We start from the raw sequence: 21587 nt of genomic DNA, 5'->3' as shown, positions 1-21587 counted from the left end.
TGCTATGTGAATGAAATTAGAGTACAATACCTTGCAGACCTTCAGTCCTGTTCCCCCATCAATGTGTGACAGTCCTCATTCATTATACCCTCTCCAGTGGTCTTCATCTCCCCCACAACCTTTCTGCTGTGAATATTTTCATCCTTGCCTTCTGCAGTCTGAACTCCTGTTACATTCTTATGCGATCCAATATCACTTATCTACATGTCCTTTCCTCTTAGTCTGGCCTGTCTCACAAGTATGTTTCTGCATACACCTCCACTTGCAGTCTTTGATCCCTCAATCTCATAGGGCTCATATCCCGTCCTGACATTCTGCAGTCAAGGTCCCTGTTCTGTGCCCCAGAATACCCTCCCTCCTGGTGTGGCACCCGCAACCGCATATAGTCCAATTGCAACTAGCATGCCTCATTCAAATGACAGATGTTTATGACCAATGTAGCATACAGATTCTAAAAGAGAAAAGCTGTGAGAAAACGGGAATGATTTACTATTCTGTTGTTGATATTGACTGGGAGGACACAATGGAAAAACCATGCAACATTTAGCTAAAAAGCAAAAAAGGTGAGTCTCTCTAAAAACTTTCAGAATTAGGCAATTACTGTAGATCCATTACCCCAGCCTTTTGCCTTTAAGGACCATTTGAGAAGAATAGAATGACCTACGAGCGCCCATGTTTGAGGAGAATATGTGGTTGATGGCTGAAGCAAATTGTGTGATCCTGTGAACAATTCAGTAATCCCTGTTCCTCAATACCCTTATAGGACAACCAAATGACAACACATAGAAACAGTTAAGAGAGGAAGCCCTTAACACAGCCAAGATACCCGTTTCCCAGTTGGGGCTGTGAGATGGGTTATGACTAGAGATTTAAGGTGAAGAAAGCAGTTCCATCTCCTTGCCGGACTCAAGTCGTCAGCCATTGTGATGGCTTGTGAAATATTACAGAGCAATCCACAGTGGCCAATGCAGCAGAAAGTGGGGGAGGGTAAACACATGAATGACAGGGCAAGGTTTTGTTGGCAAGTATTTTTTATCAACACGAAAGGTGAATAAGGTGTGTATGAAAAGTTTAACATGGCCACGCAAATAATAAATATACACCCTTCCTGCAGTAGGTTCAGTCGAAGAAAGAGACTTTATAGAAGAGTATCCATGTAAGAAACGAGTCCACAACAGGGAAGCAGCCATGACTGGGATATACCAAATGCACCAAACTAATGCTCTAGAACTAAGCTGTGTAAGTAAAGAATAGGACACTTTACATTGCATGCGTCGTAAACGCATGCGATTACAACGTGGTTGTTACAACGACACGTTGTTATATCGCAGTACATTACAACGCAAGTCTTTACGTCGACTTGCTGTAGTGGGCGCACTGGACTTAGGAATAGTATATTTTACTATTCCAACTCCTGTGTGCGCAACAGTAGGGAATGTGTTGGAATAGTAAATTATACTATTTCTTATGTTGGCGCGCCCCCTACAGCAAGTCGATGTAACGACTTGCGTTGCAATGTACTGCGATGCAACAACACAGGCGTTGTAATCGCATGCGTTGCAACGGCGCTTTCCCGTAAGTAAACTGATGTGTGAAATAGCATTTGTGTAATTTGACTTGTAAAGGTTTTTGAGTATTTTGCCATTTCTAAATTTTAGACTAGTCAAGTCTCTGCCTGGGAGGCATGAGTGTGGTGGAGTGATAAAGGGAGGGGAAGAAGAGAAAGAAACAGAGGGAAAGAAGAAAGAGAGAAAAGTCAGAGATGTATTACAGATGTTAAACATTGTGATTTTAAGATATTGCCAAAAAAGATGTGCTGGAAAGTGAACCGAGAGAGATGAATGATGCAAGTCTGTTGAGCAGGGTATGCATTTCTGTGGATGACCTGCAATGCACGTTTGAGGACGTTCTGGGTCACAATTGCATTCACAGAGGGCAAAGTCATTGTCCACGGTCGTACTGTTGAGGCGTTTCCGCACAATGGTATTGGATGCCCCTTTGCACAAGCTCATGCAAGAGTTGTGCACTATGGAAGATGGTTGTCACTTGGTTCAGTGGCTCTACCAGGCCCAGTTGCAGCCTACAATCACAGAGCTCTCGTCACTCAAGTACAAGTGAGTACTGGACATAGACAGAGCGTTTAACAACATGGAATGGGGGAAGATAACACATTACCCACACCAAGCCTCACTTAACTCTAAATTCAAGCTGATCCAATTGTACATGTTGCACAGCGCCTACTTTACACCATCTAGAACAATGAGGATTTTTCCTGGTGCCTCCTAGTCCTGCTCAATATACCGCTCCCCTGAGGCTGGTTTTCTACAAATGCTCTGGTTCTGCCAACCCTGATGTAATACTGGAGCAATGCCACAGCTGTCCTTTCTGGATGCACAGGTGATCCCAACTCCCCAGAGATCTGCCTGCTGTGGGAACTTTGTAAGACCGAAGATTGACAAGGCTTTTATCGCTAGACGTAACATTACCACGGCAAGGAAGAGCAACCAGCTCCTTACTCATGGTACATGGCTATGATCACTACACGTTGGGCTGCTGCAAAGGGTCACTCTCTCAGCAGTGAGAAGCTCAGGGATTTACATAAACTCCCCCGAAGCACAGCGCTGGTAGGAGCTGACAGAGCAGCTACTGGCATCCACCAAGGATGATGAGAGACCTCCTTGTGGTGCAGCACCTACAATTGTTTGTCTTGACTTGATACTCCTCCACCTCATCTGTTCAGGATGAGGGCTCGAAATATGCTCACAACTCGCAGACCCTGATCTGTCATACAAAGCCTAAACCTAGGGTGGTTGCACTGCGGCACTCCTGCTCACCAACACACTGATATAGAGCATTGGATACTATAGCTGAACACTGACCCTGCAACGGACGGAGCTACCTCCCCCTCTACACAATACGGACTCTTAATTAGACTTGACAAGATTACCGATTGACTTCCCAGGGCCCTGGGTAGTTTGTTGCTTGTTACTTCATTTAGTTTTTTTGGGCAGAGGGAGGGTATGGGTGAGTGGGCTCCCCTATCTACTATTATGAAAGAAAGGCGATGAACAGTATTTTTCTACTATGATAGTGCATGTTGTACCCACTGTGTTGACTGCTTCTGTACTTTGCATACTGTTGCGTGAACTCATCTTCCCTTTATTGCCAATAAAAATTGTTTTTTTTTAAAAGTGTGAGTAGGTGGGTGTATGATCAGAAAGACAAACTGCACGGTAGGGGGATAGGGGAAACGTTTTCATTTCTAGCACAGGCTGGGTTCAAAAGGATTGCCTCACTTCACGAATACTGAGTAATTTTGTTTGTCATGACTACAAGCCGGTTTCGGAGGTCAAGTGGAGAACAATGGGATGTTCACATCTTGATCCAAGACTCATCATCATCCAATCAGGGGAAACAAAGAAACACCAAATTGAAAAGAGATACATTGCGATCAATTAGCATATCTCAAGCTCTGTAACAGTGCAAGTTACATAGGTTTATGTATGTTCTCTTGGATCGTCAGGTAGGTGTATGCGGTTTCATCAATCATCACTGTTTATTGAGGGCACTATACAAAGTGCAACAAATGTTATCAACTTCAGATGACAACAAAAAAATTCAAAATTTCGAGATTTCAAACATCTGCTCTAGCAGGTTACGTGCAGCTGTTTGTAATAACGCATTACGCACAAAGGTAGTTTTATGTGGTTGAAAGTGGTCACATGTGGCTTATACAAGGACCTCTTCAACAAACTCCTTAATCCACTGAGCTACCTAGCACAGAACACAAATTGGCAACCAACATTTTACACAGTTTTATTATTTTATTTTACACCAGATGTTTCCATCATATTCATCTCATTTCACAAATTGATAGTCGTAGGAACAGCCAAAGTGTGTTTCGCCCCCTGGTGGCCCATGGGCCTAGGGCTTTCTCAAGGCTCTTATACATCAAAGTTGTCAATGTTGCAATACATATCTCTTAACCCCTTCGACGCCGATGACGGAACGGTTCCGTCATGCACGTCGGTTGGGCTGTGCTTATGACGGAACCGTTCCGTCATGGCCCCGCCCGCGCTCAGAACCTTCAGCGTGGCGCGGAAATCCGCGCCGCGCTGAAGGGGTTAAAGGGTGTTAAACAGCAATAAAGGTGAGCCGGAGGTATTATTTTTGAAGTTTAGTTTGTTTTTTAGTTTCACGTCCTGGGTCAAATCCCTTGAATCCATGTAAGTCGGTGGTATGGATGTGAGGGATCTGCCCCCCAGCTCACCTTTATTGCTGTGTAACACCCTTCAAGAGATACGTTTTGCAACGTTGATAACTTTGATGTATAAGAGCCTTGAGAACGCCCTAGGCCAATGGGCCACCAAGGGGTGAAACACATGTCGGCTGCTCCTACAACTATGAATCTGTGAAATTGAGATGAATATGATGGAAACATCTAATGTCAAATAAAATAATAAACCTACAAAAGAAATAGTATTCAGACTCATTAGACTGTATTACACTCGATCACTGGAATGAGAAATTACTTCAAACTAACAGAAAGATGCACTCAATCTCTTCAAATTTGTTCATAATAGAGGCATGAAAGGTCCAAACCTTGAGTTAGCGTCCTACCGCTAAAAAGAAGAGGCATTATTTTCAAGGGAGATAGACCTTGGACCTTACAACTGTAACACTGCAGGCTTTCTTTGATCAGCTGTCTTGAGAACCGTGCTGTGTGCCTTTTAAAGACACCAAGCGCCCTCTCTCACTGTGACCGGACCTAAAATTATGAATATAGGCTCCTTGATGGGTAAATTAAGTAGTAGCAAAAATGTATATTTATGAATTGTATGGCAGAAAAGGGGTGAGATGTTCTTGGGGACACTTCAACATACATAATGTGCATGCCGATGTCACAAATGGTATGATGTGCGCCTGCTCCTGTGAATATACATCGTTGGTAGGTAGTGAGGGCCTACAGAGTGACAGGCAAAAGGGCAGTGGAGAGAGTTCGGACACGCATCATTAAAATAGATTGACTTAAGCAAAGTTTGAACCATGGTAGGTAACAAGAGAAGTTCTGCATGGGTGTTCGTTTCTGTCTGAAATAACAATAGTGGTTAAGCTGAGCCCGAAAGCTTTTTACCCAAACCACAGTCCTGTAGGAGAGTAGGGGGCTGGAAGAGAAATGTATTTGAAGAGGTTTTACTGAAAGACATAAAACAACTAAAAGAAAAGACATTCGATAGTTAAGACTAAAATAAACACTTGAGGAACTAAACGCTGGCTTTTCATCACTTTGTAAAAGGTTGATCACTTAAATACAATAGTAAAGGGTACGGAGCATCTTAGAGAAGGGGACGAGTCAGATGCAACAAAAGGTTCAGGGCACTATACAGTGAAGAACATTTTAATACTGTACAGATATTAGACATGGAGGGGATATAAAAGCGGACGCGAAATGCAATACTATGGGGGAAGGTGCAGAAAAATAGTGTAAGAAGAAGGTGTCACCCTAATAATTCTAGCAATGCATGGACATTATGCAGGCAACTGTCTAGGTCAGTCACAGACTGAGGCAGCCAACGTGGTGTGGTCTCAGGTGCTAATGCAGTCAGCTGAGCCCAGCCGGCCCGAACACAAGCCCAAGGACGACTCAGCAGAGTACTTATAGGCAGCCGCACCGGTTGCTAAAAAATTATATTGTGTTGTCATCTCAACAATGATCACGAAACATGTATGTGATATTTTAATTAATTAATTAATTAAACTTACTGTTCAGACACACATTGCCAGCAAACAGTACTGTTAGTACTTACCGGGAGTGAGCTGCGTTTGCAGCACGGTCTGCACACACAGCACTGAGACTGTGACAGAGTTAATAATTAGTGCAGAGGAGTGCTGGCAGGCTGTAAAGCGTGCCTGCTTCTTCGAAGCCAACCCCACCCCCGGCCTCTTCAGCAGTGCTCCTCTGCTTTAATTATCACTAATCACCACCACTGACCGGCACCGCACCTCTCCGGTTCATTGGCAGCGGATAGCAGCTGGGCAGTGGGTTGGAAGGGCCAGGGTAACCACAGACTGTGATGACCGAGCAGGCTGCGGCTCTGGGGAATGACTCCAGGGCTCAGAACCGCTCCTGCCATCCCTTCAGAGACGCCCTGCTGCCGGTGCTGGAGCGGGTAATGCAAAATTTTGTATACCCTCCCCATTCTGCATGTTTTTACTAATTAGATTAATTAATAAAATATAATCGAACTAATTGATTGAAGTGAAAATTATTAACCAATCTCATTAATAACTGAAATACACGTGGGATTGCATTTGCATGACTTAATACGTACACTAAACGATGTACGCATACTAATGATAGACAATTAGAATATTGCATGATATATGTTGCTTTTGTGATGTATTTGTGATTTGTGCTTTATTCAGTAAGTATAAACCGCTTGAGTGTTGCTTTCTGCTAGATAAATACACACGCATATATGGGTATTAGCGAGGGAATAATATTTTATTAGTCATTTCTATGTATTAATTGCGTTTTGTGTTTCTTTTGCTTAAGTTGACCATTTGGGCCTGCCACCAAATGGCTGCCTCCTGTACCTGACTTGACGGACGACGCTACACGAGGTTTTGGGTGAAGTGCGCCTGCGCTAACGCCAGCAACAGTGGCCTCGTCGTGACCCTTACCAGACTGTACCCACCAAGGTCGCCCTGGGAAGCAAGCCAGCTTTTCAGAAGAACAATAAGATGCCTCCTAAGAGACATTATTCCATGTGAACTCTGTTGGACGATCTCTGATTATAATCAGAAGAGCAGAAAACCAATATTTGATACTTTTTGACAATGATTTTACTATAAATTATGGTAGAATAGAGAGGTTGTATGGCTTTTTCTCGTTTTCCTGACGTTATGCTTACGGAGAGGACGGTGACGCTGCAGGACAGCTGTTTCCCTGAATCTTTGACGGACTGAATTAATGCCCAATCTCCTGATGAACTGAAATTACTAAATTTGATGGGCATAGATTTGTGAGACTACTGGATTTGACTTGGAGGACGACGATTAGCCAGAATAGGTAAATATGATGATTGGTGGCTTGAATAAACAAATGATTTAATTTGCATTAATTAGATAAAGATTGAATTGATTAATTACAAAATGAGTTGGGTTGTTTATTCATCGAAAATGTATTGATTCAAAGGTAAATAGAGAATTAGAAATTAAACTAAACCAGCAACTAACTGATTCATCCCAATTTATGAGAGAAATACCAAAGGTGAAATTCAGGGCCTAATGAGTATCAGAAGGTTACGTAGATTTGTTGCTCATTAGGGTAAAGAGGTATTTTCTTTCATGTCAGCGTTTGGAGTAATCATCACCCGAGAAACACAGATTGATGGTGAGTGAATGTTGGTGTTATGGGCCCCACCAGCGAATGTATTGGTTGTGTGCGTTTGTGAGATCTTTGGTCTGTGACAGAGGGAGGGATTTTGTACTCCACGCTGCAGCACAGGAGCCGGTGGTGTAGCCGGCCGCGCCTGCCCCAGCCCTCATTGAGCACTCAGAGGCCTTGCTGCTGTTCCAACAGTCACAGTTACTCTACCTGCCTCACCTTCAGCACTCAGGTGGTCAAGCCGGCGCTAAGAATGTGTGATTAAATGCATTTTAATGCGGTGATGCGGACCACTGCATTAAAATGCGTTAGTCTAACGCCCGATGCGCAGTACTTGGCAGAGGTGTCAAAGCGCTTCACATGAGAGCGAGGAGTGTTACATGAGAAGGTTTAGAGTAATAAGGTAGTAGGGAAGCAAACTTACGGCTATAACGGTTACTCATGGTGAGAATTACATATTTACAGACTACAAATTACAGGTAACATGTTTGGCATTTTACACAGAGAAATAATACATAGTTACAGAGATAAATACAAGTTGTTATGGAGCATAGTTAATAACTGTCAATTTCTGTGGGGGTCAGTTTATAAAAATAATTGTACTGGCAGACCATCAGCAGACTTTAATTATCTCTTTTACCCATGACACTGCCCTTCACTGTGACTCCGTCCTTCACTCCTTCACTATTTTTCTCCTTCCAGTCGATTTTTTAAGTACGTCATTTTCCCATGCTCAGCACTACTTATGGCGATTCTCGTATTTATTTCATATATATACTTAAGATTTAGCAATAGTGGTATTTCTTTTATATCTACGACAGCGATGCTATCCCCTTGCAATCAAGACCTATGTCTTGCTATCGTGATCGCTTTGTGTACTTCCCTAATGGGAAACTCATTACCATTTGATAATCTCATGCACCAGCGGCAAGAAGGAATACTCTTCTTCTTCCTCCTCATCCTCTTCTTCCTCCTCTTCCCCTGGTCCTTCAGACGGCCTCGCGGCTTGAGCCGGAACCCCCGGTGGCGTAGCCATATTCCCGTTCGATATCGTAGTTTCGGTTTCTGTATGTAATGTAAACCACTAGTGAATCACTACATTGCGTGACGTATCATGGACTCTAATCCAATGACTACAGGTCACGTGATAAGGGCAGGCACGGATTGCGCATGCGCAGTTGCCATACGCTCCTTCGCTGCCACTCTTAATAGTTGGAAGGAAAGAGTAATGAAGTGCTTGGACGGGGGCAGTATTTGGGTTAAGTTACTGCTGGGTGAGTTTGGGTTATTAAAAAAATAATAAAACGCAATATAGAGCTACTCCAGGGAAAACAGTAAGGCGCAGGACGGCAGAAAATGATCTCCACCCCATTTCTGCATTGTTCGTGCAGCTGCTTTTCACGAAGAAAAACAAATTGAAGCCCGAGTTTCTTAGTAGTGGTGACTCTTGCTCCTAGAAGAGGTCTAGCAGCTGTAAAGAGATGGGGTCGAGGAGAGGCAGTTGAGCCGAGGAGAGTCGGAGTGACACCCAAGGAGAGGGATGGATGTCTAGGATGGAGGCAAACTAACAGAGCTGAGGCGTAAATTGAATCAGGAAATTTTAGAGGTGGGCGAACCGCAGAGCTTTAAGTGGGACGAAAAAGTATGTGGGTGAGGAGTCCCTAAAAGGGGGCAGGGCTTATATTATTACATAAAATAAAATGCCCATGGATTGCCATCTTGCCCACATATTTTCAGAGAGTAACAAGTGCAACTGTCACACGCGATCATTGCTTTCTGCGCTATACAGAGAGGCCAAGGATTGGATGTCCATATGTTCTGAATATATTTTTGACCCACAAACAGAGACAGTAATTGAGAGAAACTCACACTTACTTCATTATCTACTCAGTCGTGGCGCCTATAACTGCCTGGATGTGACTCAATTTAAAGTATGCACAATACATGAGTTATATGCTACCTGAACAAAATACTGTAACACAAATTCTGGAAATAGCTAACACTAAAGGAATGCAAGATTAAGGAAAGCTTGTTAAATATAAACAGAAACGGCATGAATCATCTTAATTTTTTTTCAGTTACTTTTCAGACATCGATCCATGTTTTTGCCTGTAGAGTTAAGGACATGAATTCAGGGCCAGAAAAGGACCAGTTTAAATGTCTGTTTTTACATACTATTGTGTCTAAGACCCAGAAGGATCGAGCCTACTTAAAACAACCTGCCGAGCCAACAAATTAACATGGCAAGCTGAGCCATGGGTCTAGGTTTTCTCTTAGAGCCCATGCATGAGCCCTGAAAATGTTTGCGATGTAAATCACACAACAAAAATCACTTAAAATATCATAAAATGTGTCAAAATGTAAAAATGTATTTCTTGAATACATAGCAGCTTTGTTATTATTACAAGAATGTTAAGATTCTATTAAGGACACAGAGGTGAGGATTATGTTTCTCTATCCTTACAACTCAAAACATAGCAGCCAATGAAGAAACAGTAAAAACACAACCATATATCCCATGAGGCTTTGAACCACGCCTCATCAACATCAAAAATAGTGTACAGGCATATTTTACAAAACAGAGAGGCACGATCTCTCCTGCCTCTTTCTTTGCAAAAAATGCAGTCCAACAAAGAAGTGAATATTCATAATAGGAACAAAAGAACAGTCCAAGACAACACTCACCCGATAGTCCCCAAAGTCCAGATAACATCGAAACCCAATGGGGAGAGAAGCTCCACAGTACTTAAAGCAGATACTTGAACGTAGTCCACAAGAAATAGCAACTCAGATGCTTCTGCCCTTTTTCGTTTTGGATCCTGAAAACAAACCTAAGAAATGAATCCAATTCCACAACCCTTACTGAATCATAAGGGCAGGAAAACATTAACAGTCTGTACAAAACTGTCACGTTAAAGCAGTGATACCATACAGCTTACCTGTCCCAACGGGTGGGATAATCTTCACCTCTGTGTCCTTAATAGAATGTAAAATTCTTGTCGCAAATGCCAGAACATTTTCAAATCCATGGCAGAACCAGAGGCTCCAAAAATGCTTGTTCAAAGCAGATAAACCTGAACAGAAGAAGCATGCACAATAGGTTTATAATAACCAATATTAAACATAGAATCAGATGACCAATCAGTGGCACATAGAATATCCTCTAAACTGGATCTCAGTGCAAATGCTTTAGACGCCATGGCCCCCTTAGCTGAATTAGCATCATAAATGGTGACATCAATGCCAGCTTCCGACATGACCCAGCAAACCCAACAGGCCAAGGTTGCTGCAGAAACCAGTCGGAAGGGTTTCTGCATCGCCAACAACAGAGGGCCAAAGGGATCAGCCCTATGTGACAAAGTGCATTCTTTATAAACCTTTAAATATTTACCACAGATAACTTTGCATTTAGTTGGAAAAGCTCGGTAGTCAATGGACTTGGACATAGTCTTCGTCTTTTTTCAAATAAGAAACATAACACCTTCCGGAGAAAACAACCTACCTGCAAGGTCAAGAGTTCGTACATACGACACCCTTCGACACAAAATCAAACATAAAATCAATGGCAATTTTGCAGAAAGTTGTTTCAAGGAAAAGTCTGAATTGTTAGGCCATGGCTCCAATAAGGACAGAACATTATTCACATCCCATAACTGGGAATATCGAGGCCTCGGAGGGTTTGCCACCCTAATACCTTTTAACAACTTTCACACCTTGGGATGTATACCGGTTTGCCATCAATGAGGTTGTGACCAGCAGACAAGGGGGACCTGAAATTATTTACTGGCCTGTAACATAATCCAGATTCAGCACATTCAGAAAGAAAATGTAAAATATCTTTCAATTCAAATCCCACAGGATCCTCCTTTCGTTGAAGGCACGTATCCACCCATCTCTTCCATGCAGAAGAATATAGTTTGCGGTTGAAGGAGCCCAAGTCTGGTGTATAAAATCGGCAGTCACTGATGAAGTGCCCGCAACTGGGCTATGTCTCCATATATCTTCCAAGCCATAAGGGTTAATTTGCCTTGGAGGAGAAGAGAATGAGGGGAGCCCACTGGATGGGATGCAAGAGAAGGTGTGGGAATACAGGAGGACGAATGGGAAGGGCTATCAACATTTCCAGAAGGGTCAGAAACCATGGTTGTGTCTTCCACACTGGAGTAATCAGAACTAGGGACGCCAAATCTTGCGTGTCCTGAGCCGTGCCTCTGGGAAGCATGGCAAAGGGCCGTAAACGCATAGTTCACCTGTCCTGCCCAATTCTGCAGAAATGCATCTATCGCCAGGGCCATCGGATTCAGTCTCCAACTGAAAACATCCTTCAGCTGAGCACTTAAGTGGAAAGCAAAAAGGTCCACCTGACACGGTCCCAGGGAACGGAGAATCTTCTGGAAGAAACAGGGAGTTTCCAATCGCTGTAATCCACCAGGAACCTGGAATTCCAATCTGCCACCAGATTGTCCTTGCCTGGAAGGAATTCTGCCAGAACCATTATCTTCTGGGAAAGGCAAAAGTGCCAAAACTCTCTTATTTATTTATAAAGCTTTATATAGCGCGAACATGATCCCAAAGGATAACAGAGCGCTTTACAATAGGAGGGAAGGAAGGTAATAAATTGCAGTACCGGCATCAAATAAGAGTAACAAACAGAACAGTTACAAAACAAAAGGGATCAATAGAGTAATACAATAACTGGTACACAGCGAGCTAAGTGGGGAGCAAATGATAGGTTAACGAAGAGTAGCACCCAGTGCAGGTTGTAAGGTTGTAAGTCCAATGACTTAGAGCAGATGATCCAAAGCCATTTAAGGTAAGAACTTGTCCATAAGGAATATTTTCGCTTCCAATTTGAAAGCAACCGTGGACTAGATTCTGCGTACTTCAGGTGGAAGAGAGTTCCAGATCTTCGGGGCAGAGCCGTAGAATGTTCGGTGACACGTTCTCTTTTTGCGAAAGATCTGTGGGTTCAGGAGGAAAGAGTTAGCACTTCTCGAGGGTCTACCACCTCCGGATAATGCTAGCTTTTGCGCTAGATAACTGGGGGTTTTGAAATGGAGAGCTTTGTGAGACAGGCAGGCAATCTTTAGTTGAATTTGTGCTTCGTAGGGCAACCACTTAGGGATTTTAGGACTGGGGATATGTGCGCATTTCTTTTGGTACCCGTAACCAGTTTGGCAGCAGCGTTCAAAGATGCCCTTAGTGGGGCCAAGGTATATTTGGGGAGGCCACAGAGCATAGCACTGCCATAATCTAGTCTTGGCAGAACAAGCACTTGGACTACCTGCTTGAAATCAGCTTGAGGAAGGAATGGTTTGATATTCCTGAGCATCCTCTTCAGGCGGTTACCGGTTATTATGCAACACAACTCACCTCCTTCCACTGTTTAAGTTTTAGTGTCAATTCGCTGCATTACTGTTGATTGAGGAATTTTGACTTACATCTGATGCCATTTATCCTATGGAAATCGCTTATGCCCTTTTGCAAATTGAATAGTGTGATATTTTGTTTATCAAACAAAAAGGGAGGTGTATCGCAATGCTATATAAAGCATATGATCAATATTTGTGATTTTTTGAGGTGAGTCTAATGTTTCACTTGAACTCTATACGAGTTTTTCGTTTTGAGTTTTTATTGATTAGCCTCACCCTTTTACAGGGCTTACTTGGTCAAAGTACACTTTGGTGAACAAGTTACCTTCCCCTTTTCCCTCCCTCGCCTTTTTTCTTTCTTTTTGCTTTTTAGAAAGTTCATTATATACTCTACATTTCGAGGTCTAACTTATGCCTTATGGTTTTGGATTGTTACAAAATAGGAGCCCTGACGAAGTTCCCTCTGGCAAAGAATCGGGAACGAAACGCGTAGGCGTGTGCCAGTTCTGAGAGATTTATTGAATAAAAGGACTTTAGTATGGAATAACTGCTTACCCTGCCTCATTGACTTTGGAACGAGTGCACCTTCCAATTTCTTGTTTGATTTTGGCTTTCATTTGACACCCCTGGACGGCGGGTGCGGGAAGAGTTTGCACCATCACATGAATTGGTAGTACATATGGACTGGAAGTGCTTGGCCTTGGTCTGCCGTTTGTTCTTTTTTCTTTACATTGCTGATATGATTCTTCATGTTCAGATGTTTGTCCAGGGTGATTCCGAGAGATTTGGCTGAGTCAATAATGAGGGGAGAGCAGTTGAAGGCAGTGAGGTGGTTCATCCAGAGGTCTAACATGGGGATGTTATTCGGAGGAGGAGACAAACCTCTCTGGTTATGTTTGTGAGAAGGCAAGATCTGGTTCCCCCCATTCGATTGATATATTGAATGGCGGATACATTTTCCATCCGTCGTATGATGCAGCAATTGCTCCTTAAAGGAGAAAGGGACCTTATGTCAAAGGAGCCGGCTAGAAGCTCTAAACAGTTTATGTGAAGTCGCAGTTCTTCGGATGACCATTGACCGCTGGTAGAAAAATCTCGGCTTCTTGCTCCCCAGCGTCTGCCGTCGGATTCGATGACTACGTCGGGAGTCATTCCAAAAATGGCCATGCCATTCTTTGTGTTCATATGTAGGAGCCACCAACGAAGTTCCTCCTGGGCTTCGGGAGATAAAGGAACCAGATGGTCGTAACTGAAACCCTATTGTAGATAGTTAATTTTTAAGCATTGAAGAGCCCGGTAGTGCAAAGGACCCAGGAACACTGCTTGAATCAAAGATGTTAGCAATTCCACATGTGAGCAAAACGGAGCTGATGAATAATAACTCTCAATTCACTTATAACAATGGAGTTCTCTCTCTCCGTTCTTTCGTTTACATTAAAGACTTGTGCCTGTTCCAAGATGGCGGCTACGGAGGAGGACCGCAACCGGCAAGTCCTTCCTTGTTTTTCACATCCCCAACCAGGTAGATATCCCGGCACCCGGCTCGCAACCATTCAGTATGCGGTCGGCGAGGCAGGTCTCCAGTAGGTGTTTCCGGTGGGTGGCCTGAACAGTACAAGTGAGTAACCGCGTAGCGGCGGGAAGCCCTTTGTCCATCCTTTAACTCAGATGGGTTTCCATCGCATTTCTCTTCACTCACGCTAGGTCTCCAAACGGGACGGCGCTCTAGTTTTTACTATATTGCTTGTACCTTCATTCTAGGTGTACGAGTGTCCAACCCCTCCTCAGTCGATCATGAGGCACAGTTTTGCCTTTTAAAATGTATGTATTATCGTACTATTGTTTGTCTTGTGTGTAACTTGTTTTTTGTCAGACGCATGTTTTTTGTTTTTTGTGTGTGTTATTAAATGTGCACTTCGTGCATTCACGATCACTTTCATTCACGATACAGCTAGACGCCAGCATGAAAGATGTACTGTCTGGAGAGCTACACAGTGGCACAATAAGAATACGTGAATATTGAGCAATGCGACACTGGTGTATAGTGTATAGTATAACCACCATTTTACCCTATGACAATAAGCATAATCTGCCTTTTCTCCTTTAATGTCTGTTTTTTCATCCTACAGATTTTCATTAGACGTACATTACGTATGTATTTGATTAACGCATGCTAATTATGCGCAGCGTTTGTATGTTTTTTCACTTATTTCTGCACCATTAGGTCTTCTAGGAGTGGTACTTGCACTGGGCTGGTCCCAGTGTAGTCCTGATGAAGAGCTAGGGAAGCTCGAAACTAGTCGACCATATGCTAGGTACACTTACCCATTAAAGTAGTTTATTCTAGCATATCACCCACTTTTTTAACCAATTAGCTAGGAGCAAGAATAAAGTTTATTTGGCCCACTAGTTGATTATTTTAATTCACTCTAAACCACTCCACACCACGACACTTGCACAACACATAGTCTTGTTCAGTGCTCCTACGTAATCCGCAAGTCGCAGCACGCCTCAGCCCGTAGAGGACTGAGAGGACCCCAATGATGAAGCATGTCACCGTGGGGAAACCCTGGTGAGTGAGGGGACTAAAGAAAGGAATTGCCCTGTCCCTTTCTTCCACTTGGGTGTTCTTTCGGGAAACTAGTGCTTTCCTGACACCCCTAGGTTAGGTTCTCATAACCTGAAGAGTCAGGTCATATATTTAGTTAAGCAATTCCACAATCCAAGCCAGGGATCTCAAAAACTCAGTAGATTTGGATAGAGTAGATCTCAACTCCCATTTGATGGATTTCACTTTCAGAGGTGGAAGCAGCAATTGGGCCATGACCAAATCCACCTGAAACCCCAAGACTTCTGTCTGCTGCAAAGGGATCATCATGTATTTTTGGGAATTTACCACAAACCCCAACTCCTTGAGCAGAGACACTGCCCAAGACAGATGTGTCAGCAGTTGAGTTTTGTCATGTGCTAAAAGAATGATGTAATCTAGGTAGATGATCATGCGAACCCCCATTACCCGCAGGCGTTCCACCACAGGTTTCAGGAGCTTGGTCAACACCCAATGAGCTGATGAGAGACCGAAGGGAAGGGGCAGGTACTCATACAACTGATCTCTCCAGCAGAACTGAAGATAATTTCTGTGAGGGGGGAAATGGGAACTGAAAGATAGGTATCTTTGAGATTGACACATATTATCCAATCTCCCTGAAGCAGACCCCTCAGCAGGTGGATACCCTCAATCTTGAAATGGCGGTAAACCACAAAAGGGTTGAGTTACTTGAGGTTGAGAACCAACCTCTGACTTTCACCCTTCTTTCTGAACCAGAAATACATTGCTGCGCAAACCTTGTGAATCAGGAGAAGCTGGGGCAATGGCATGTTTTGACAAAAGCTCTAGAATTTCGGAATCTATAAAAGATATGTCTTGTTGGGAAAAATGAGAGGAGGGGAAGAGAGGGCTGAACAGGAGTGTGAGACAGTTGTTGGGAATAGATTGACAAGTTTGGCTGGTCCTTCAGGAGATTCAGGAAAAAGGGCAGGAAAATTCAGACATGACACCTGTAATGAAGGATTAGAGGAGTCTAATTCAGGACTGGATGCTGGTGAAGCTAGTTGTTCAGGGATGCCAATTTTAGAACCGCAGAAGAAAGTGGTACCAGTGAGAAAATCTACTGAAATAACAGCTGAGGATCTGAATGAATGGATGAAAGTTCTTCAAAAGAGGGATAAAGATTCACAAGCAATTGATGTTGCTAGGTTACGTGTAGAATTAGAAGAGCTTGTTGCAGGGACAGTTCCAACAGAAATTCTAAAAAATCATCATGATGGTGAATTATTGTTTATGTGTAAGAATATTACCTGGAGAGCGAGAAATACACATGACAGATTAAGAGCAATAGCAAATGACTATGGAGTTGACATTGATAAAGTGAAAGTTTTGCAGAAGTCTTACAGGATGGATTTCACAGACAAAGACATAGAGAATTTGAATGGTACTGGTAGAACAGGACAGATTAAAGAGATGATCGCTTTATTGCGAAAATGGGGTGATGTTGAAAAGTGGAAGGATAGATGGTACAAAAAGAGAGAAGAATCAGGGGATAGGACTTATTCAGCATTTTCTGTGAGAGAAAAGGAAAAACCAGTGGATACTTATCCTATGAGAGAAATACCTGGAGGAGGATATGTACATGTTCCATGGACCAGACAGGATATTTTATCATTTACGAATTATTTCCCTCGATTGAGAGAAAAGCCCGTCGAGTGGTACAGGCAGGTAGATAGGTTTGTGAAATTGTCAAAAGTGCTGTGGATTGACCTGAATAGTCTGTTTGATATAATTGTTCCAGCAGACTTGTGGGCTGAGTTTAAAATAGTTGTGAGTTGGCCTACTGAGGAATATCCAAGAGATCAGAGAACAGGAGCACCAGATCCAGAAGTAATGAGAAAGTATGAGCAGGTGATTGTATACCTGAAAAATAAAGTACCTCCAAAAGAAACAGACTGGGTTAAAATAGATCGAACACATCAGGAAGCAAAATAATCAGTTCATGCTTTTTACGAGAGGCTGATACTGGCATTTAAACAATTCAGTGGAGATGAACACCTGGGTGACAAGGATTTGAGTCATTTTGTATACAGATTTGTATATGGCCTGAGACCTGAGATTAGTGAAAGAATTCGTGAGCATACTGTGGATTGGCAGAGTAAGAAAATAGATGAGATTCTGAGACATGCAAAATACTTCAGTGATGAGATTGAAGCAAAACAGAGAAAGCTGAAAGAGAAAGCAATGTGGGCACAGGTGAAAGTTGCGGAAAGACAGGAAGCACAGTTGGTGGAACAGGCGAATAATCCAGGAAATAATGCAGGGAATAGACCTAGGTATGCAGAGAAAGGAAAGGGGAATCTTGAGGAAGCTAAGAAAAAGTTCCCATGTCACAACTGTGGCCAACTGGGACATTGGAGATCAGAATGTACCAATCCACCATTAGTGAATAATGAGGGAAACTCCTTGAATCAACAGGTGCAGAACGAGGGCAAAAATCAACAGCAGCAACAGCAGAAAGTTGTGAGACAGCAGAGTCAAGAGCCAAAACCGCCCTTGCCGCAGAATAGAGGAGCACAAAAGTATAATCCGGATTCGGGATTCTACAATGATGAGCAGGTAAACAAACCAAGGCGTTCTAACCAGGTACAACAGTACTTGTTAAAGAATGAAGGGAGTGAGTCTGAGGGTGATTATTGACGGTGCCGAAGAGAGGAGGAAGAGTGCATACTTGGTGCAACTCTAGAAATAGACCAGGCAGGACCATTTGTGGATGGAAAAATAAATGAAGAAGGTGTTACTTTTTTAGTAGACACAGGTGCGACAAGATCAACTGTCAGGTCAACAGATATTAGAAATCTTCCTCTCTCGGATGAAGCAATCCAAGTAGTTGGTGTAGCCAATACACAAATCAGAACACGTCTTACTGAACCAGTAAGAGTACAAATAGGGACATTTTCAGACATGCACAGATTTATCGTCTGTGACACAAGTCCAGTGAACCTGTTAGGTAGGGATCTACTCTGTAAAATGAACTGTACAATTTTTTGTACACCAGATGGAATAGCTTTTGAAACACCAGATGAGGATGTTTTGTACCGAATGACTCTAGAAAATAGAGAAAGTGAGTTAATTGGTGCATATGCTGTGTTTGATCCAAAGGATTTGCCTCAAGAGCTGAGAGACACAGTGAAAAGGACAGTTTGGGATTTTACTGGAGAGGATGTGGGATTGATGAATAATGTAGATCCTGTGAAAATTTCAGTGAAAGAGGGAATTACTTATCCTAACATTCCTCAGTACAAAATGACACCAGAAATAATTGAGGGAATAACTCCAATAATTGAGAAAATGATTCAGCAGGGAGTTCTGAGAGAACTACTGAGTAGTCTGTGTAATTCACCGATAATGGGGCTAAAGAAGCCTAATGGGAAATTCAGAATCGTACAGGATTTGAGAAAAGTTAATCAAATTGTGGTGGCATGTTGTCCTATTGTGCCAAATCCATCAGTGATTTTGTATCAGATTCCACATGATGCTGAGTGGTACACAGTGATTGATTTGTGTCATGCTTTCTTTTCAATTCCATTGCATCATGACAGTCAGCCGATTTTTGCATTTAGATTTGGCCAGCGTATCTTAGCATGGTGTCGTATCCCACAGGGGTATACAGAGAGTCCTTCAATATTCAATCAGTTATTGAAAAAGTCATTGGAGAGTTTGATCATGCCTGAAAACTCAGTATTAGTGCAGTATATTGATGACCTACTTGTGGCATCAAAGACACGTGAAGCTTGTGAAGTAGATACTATAGCTTTACTGAATCATCTGGCAGATGGAGGGTTAAAAGTATCTCCAGCTAAATTGCAATTCTGCAAGAAAGAGGTGCATTATCTTGGACACAATATTGAGAAAGGTCTGAGAAAAGTGACTGATGACAGGATCAAAATTATCAGGGAAATGAAAGCCCCAAAGACCCAGAGGGAAGTGAGAATGTTCCTGGGAATGGTGGGTTATTGTCGTCAGTGGATAATTAATTTTTCGCTGATAGCAAAGCCACTGATTAAGCTGACTAAAAGTGAGATGACAGACCCATTGGAACTAGATGGAGAACAAATGGCAGCATTCGAAGAGCTGAAAAGCAGAATGTGTGAAGCCCCTGCTTTGGGTATGCCAGATTATGAAAAAGAATTTGAATTATACTGCAGTGAGAGAAATGGATGTGCACTTTCAGTGTTAATTCAGAAGCATGGATTACTGAGAAGGCCTATTGCGTACTTCTCATCGACACTTGACCCTGTAGCTGTGGGTTTACCAGGTTGTCTGAAATCTGTGGCTGCAACATGCAGAAGCCTAGAACAGAGTGAGGGAATCATAATGGGATATCCTGTAATGGTATTCGTACCTCATAATGTGGCAATTCTTTTGACGAGAAGCAGAACTCAGTACATGTCACATAGTCGGTTGACTAAATATGAAAAAGTCATTCTGGGAGCATCAAATGTGACTCTTGAGAGATGTGTGAATGTGAATCCAGCGACATTGTTGCCGGATATTGAAAATGTGGGTGTGAAAACAGAAGATGATCACAATTGTTTGGATGTGATTGATTACTGTACAAAACCGAGACCAGACATAAGGGATCTTCCATTGCATGAGAGTGATCATGTGTTGTTTGTGGATGGATCATGCTTGAGGAATGATGAGGGTGTGCTATGTGCAGCATATGCAGTGTGTAAGGTTTCAGAAGTAATGGAAGCATCATCATTGAAAGGAGTGAAATCTGCGCAAGTTGCTGAATTAATTGCATTGACAAAAGCTTGTGAAATTGGGAAAGATTTGAGAACGACTGTGATGACTGATAGTCAGTATGGATTTGGAGTTGTGCATGACTTTGGCCAACTTTGGCTACAAAGAGGTTTCTTGACGTCGAGTGGGACTCCAATAAAGAATGCTGAAGTGATTGGGAAATTGCTTGAGGCGATACAGCTGCCTAAAGAATTAGCAGTTGTGAAATGTGCTGCTCATGGACAAGGAGATGATTTTGTGACAGTTGGCAATAGATATGCTAACGACATTGCACAATATTGTGCCAAAAATAACCAATCTATTAATCGGGAACGAGAGGGTGAAATGTCTTTTTGTTCTGTGATGTTTACTAATGTCTTAGAGACATGGGATGAAGTGAAACAGTTGCAGGATGAGGCAGAGGAGGAAGAAAAGAAAGATTGGATTAAGGCAGGTTGTGCCCCGAGAGAGACAGACCATGTTTGGGTCTATAGAGATGGCAGACCAGTAATGCCGAACTCCATGCTGTCAGCAATGGCAAGAATGTATCATGGTCAGGGACATTTGGGAAGGGATTCAATGATTAGGTCTTTTAAGCAGACCTGGTACAATGCAAAGTTCAGGACAATTGCAGAAAGTATCTGTCAAAGATGTTTGATTTGCCAGCAATTTAACACTGGGAAGAAGACAGTGGTGAGTCTGGGAACAATAGGTAGAGAAGGAGGTCCTTTTACAAGAATGCAGATTGATTTCATTGAAATGCCCCAAGTGAACAGACTGAGATATGTACTAGTGGTAGTCTGTTTGTTTTCAAGATGGGTTGAGGCCTATCCGACTAGCAGAAATGATGGAGTAACAGTGGCAAAGTTACTGTTAAGAGAGTTGATTCCTAGGTACGGATTTCCGGTAACGATTGAGTCTGATAGAGGTGGACACTTCTATAATGAACTCATGAGTTTGATTTGTGAAGCATTAAGCATACAGCAGAAGCTACATTGTGCATACAGACCAGAGGCTTCTGGTGTGGTTGAGCAGATAAATGGCACAATCAAGAACAGGATTGGTAAGATGTGCTTAGCCACTGGCATGAAATGGCCAGATGTCTTGCCTCTAGTGCTAATGACTATTAGATCTACTCCAGATAGAACTACTGGTTTAAGTCCGCATGAAATCATAATGGGACGTGCAATGCGACATGCATATGTACCTGTCAATAAGTTGATGACAATAACTGATGACATGATTTTGGATTACTATAAGGCCTGGCTGACGCAGTTCATTCTGTGTTTCACCAGATTGGAGAAGAAGCTACTACACTTGAGAAGAAGCAAGCTCATGATCTGAGTCCAGGAGACTTGGTGAGGATTAAAGTTCACAGAAGAAGAAATTGCTTGGTTCCAAGGTGGGGAAGACCAAGACAAGTCATTCTAACTACAACGACTGCAGTGAAGTGTGCTGGTGTGAAAAACTGGGTGCATGCGAGTCATAC

General features: G+C 42.7%; 1 protein-coding gene across 1 annotated transcript in view; it reads right to left on the bottom strand.

Moving 5' to 3' along the window:
* MED9 (mediator complex subunit 9) overlaps positions 1 to 8500 on the bottom strand; it is a 28468-nt gene extending 19968 nt beyond the window's left edge. The window contains exon 1 of the mRNA XM_085628930.1: positions 8293 to 8500. Within this exon, the coding sequence (XP_085485056.1) occupies positions 8293 to 8426 (134 nt within the window). The 5' untranslated portion in view covers positions 8427 to 8500. The remainder of the gene's footprint in view (positions 1 to 8292) is intronic.
* Positions 8501 to 21587: the final 13087 nt, after the last annotated feature.

The sequence above is a fragment of the Triturus cristatus genome, chromosome 10, assembly GCF_964204655.1.
Source record: "Triturus cristatus chromosome 10, aTriCri1.1, whole genome shotgun sequence".
NCBI lineage: Eukaryota > Metazoa > Chordata > Amphibia > Caudata > Salamandridae > Triturus > Triturus cristatus.
Note: the sequence above shows the minus strand (reverse complement) of the source record. Positions and strands in the feature narration are given on the sequence as shown.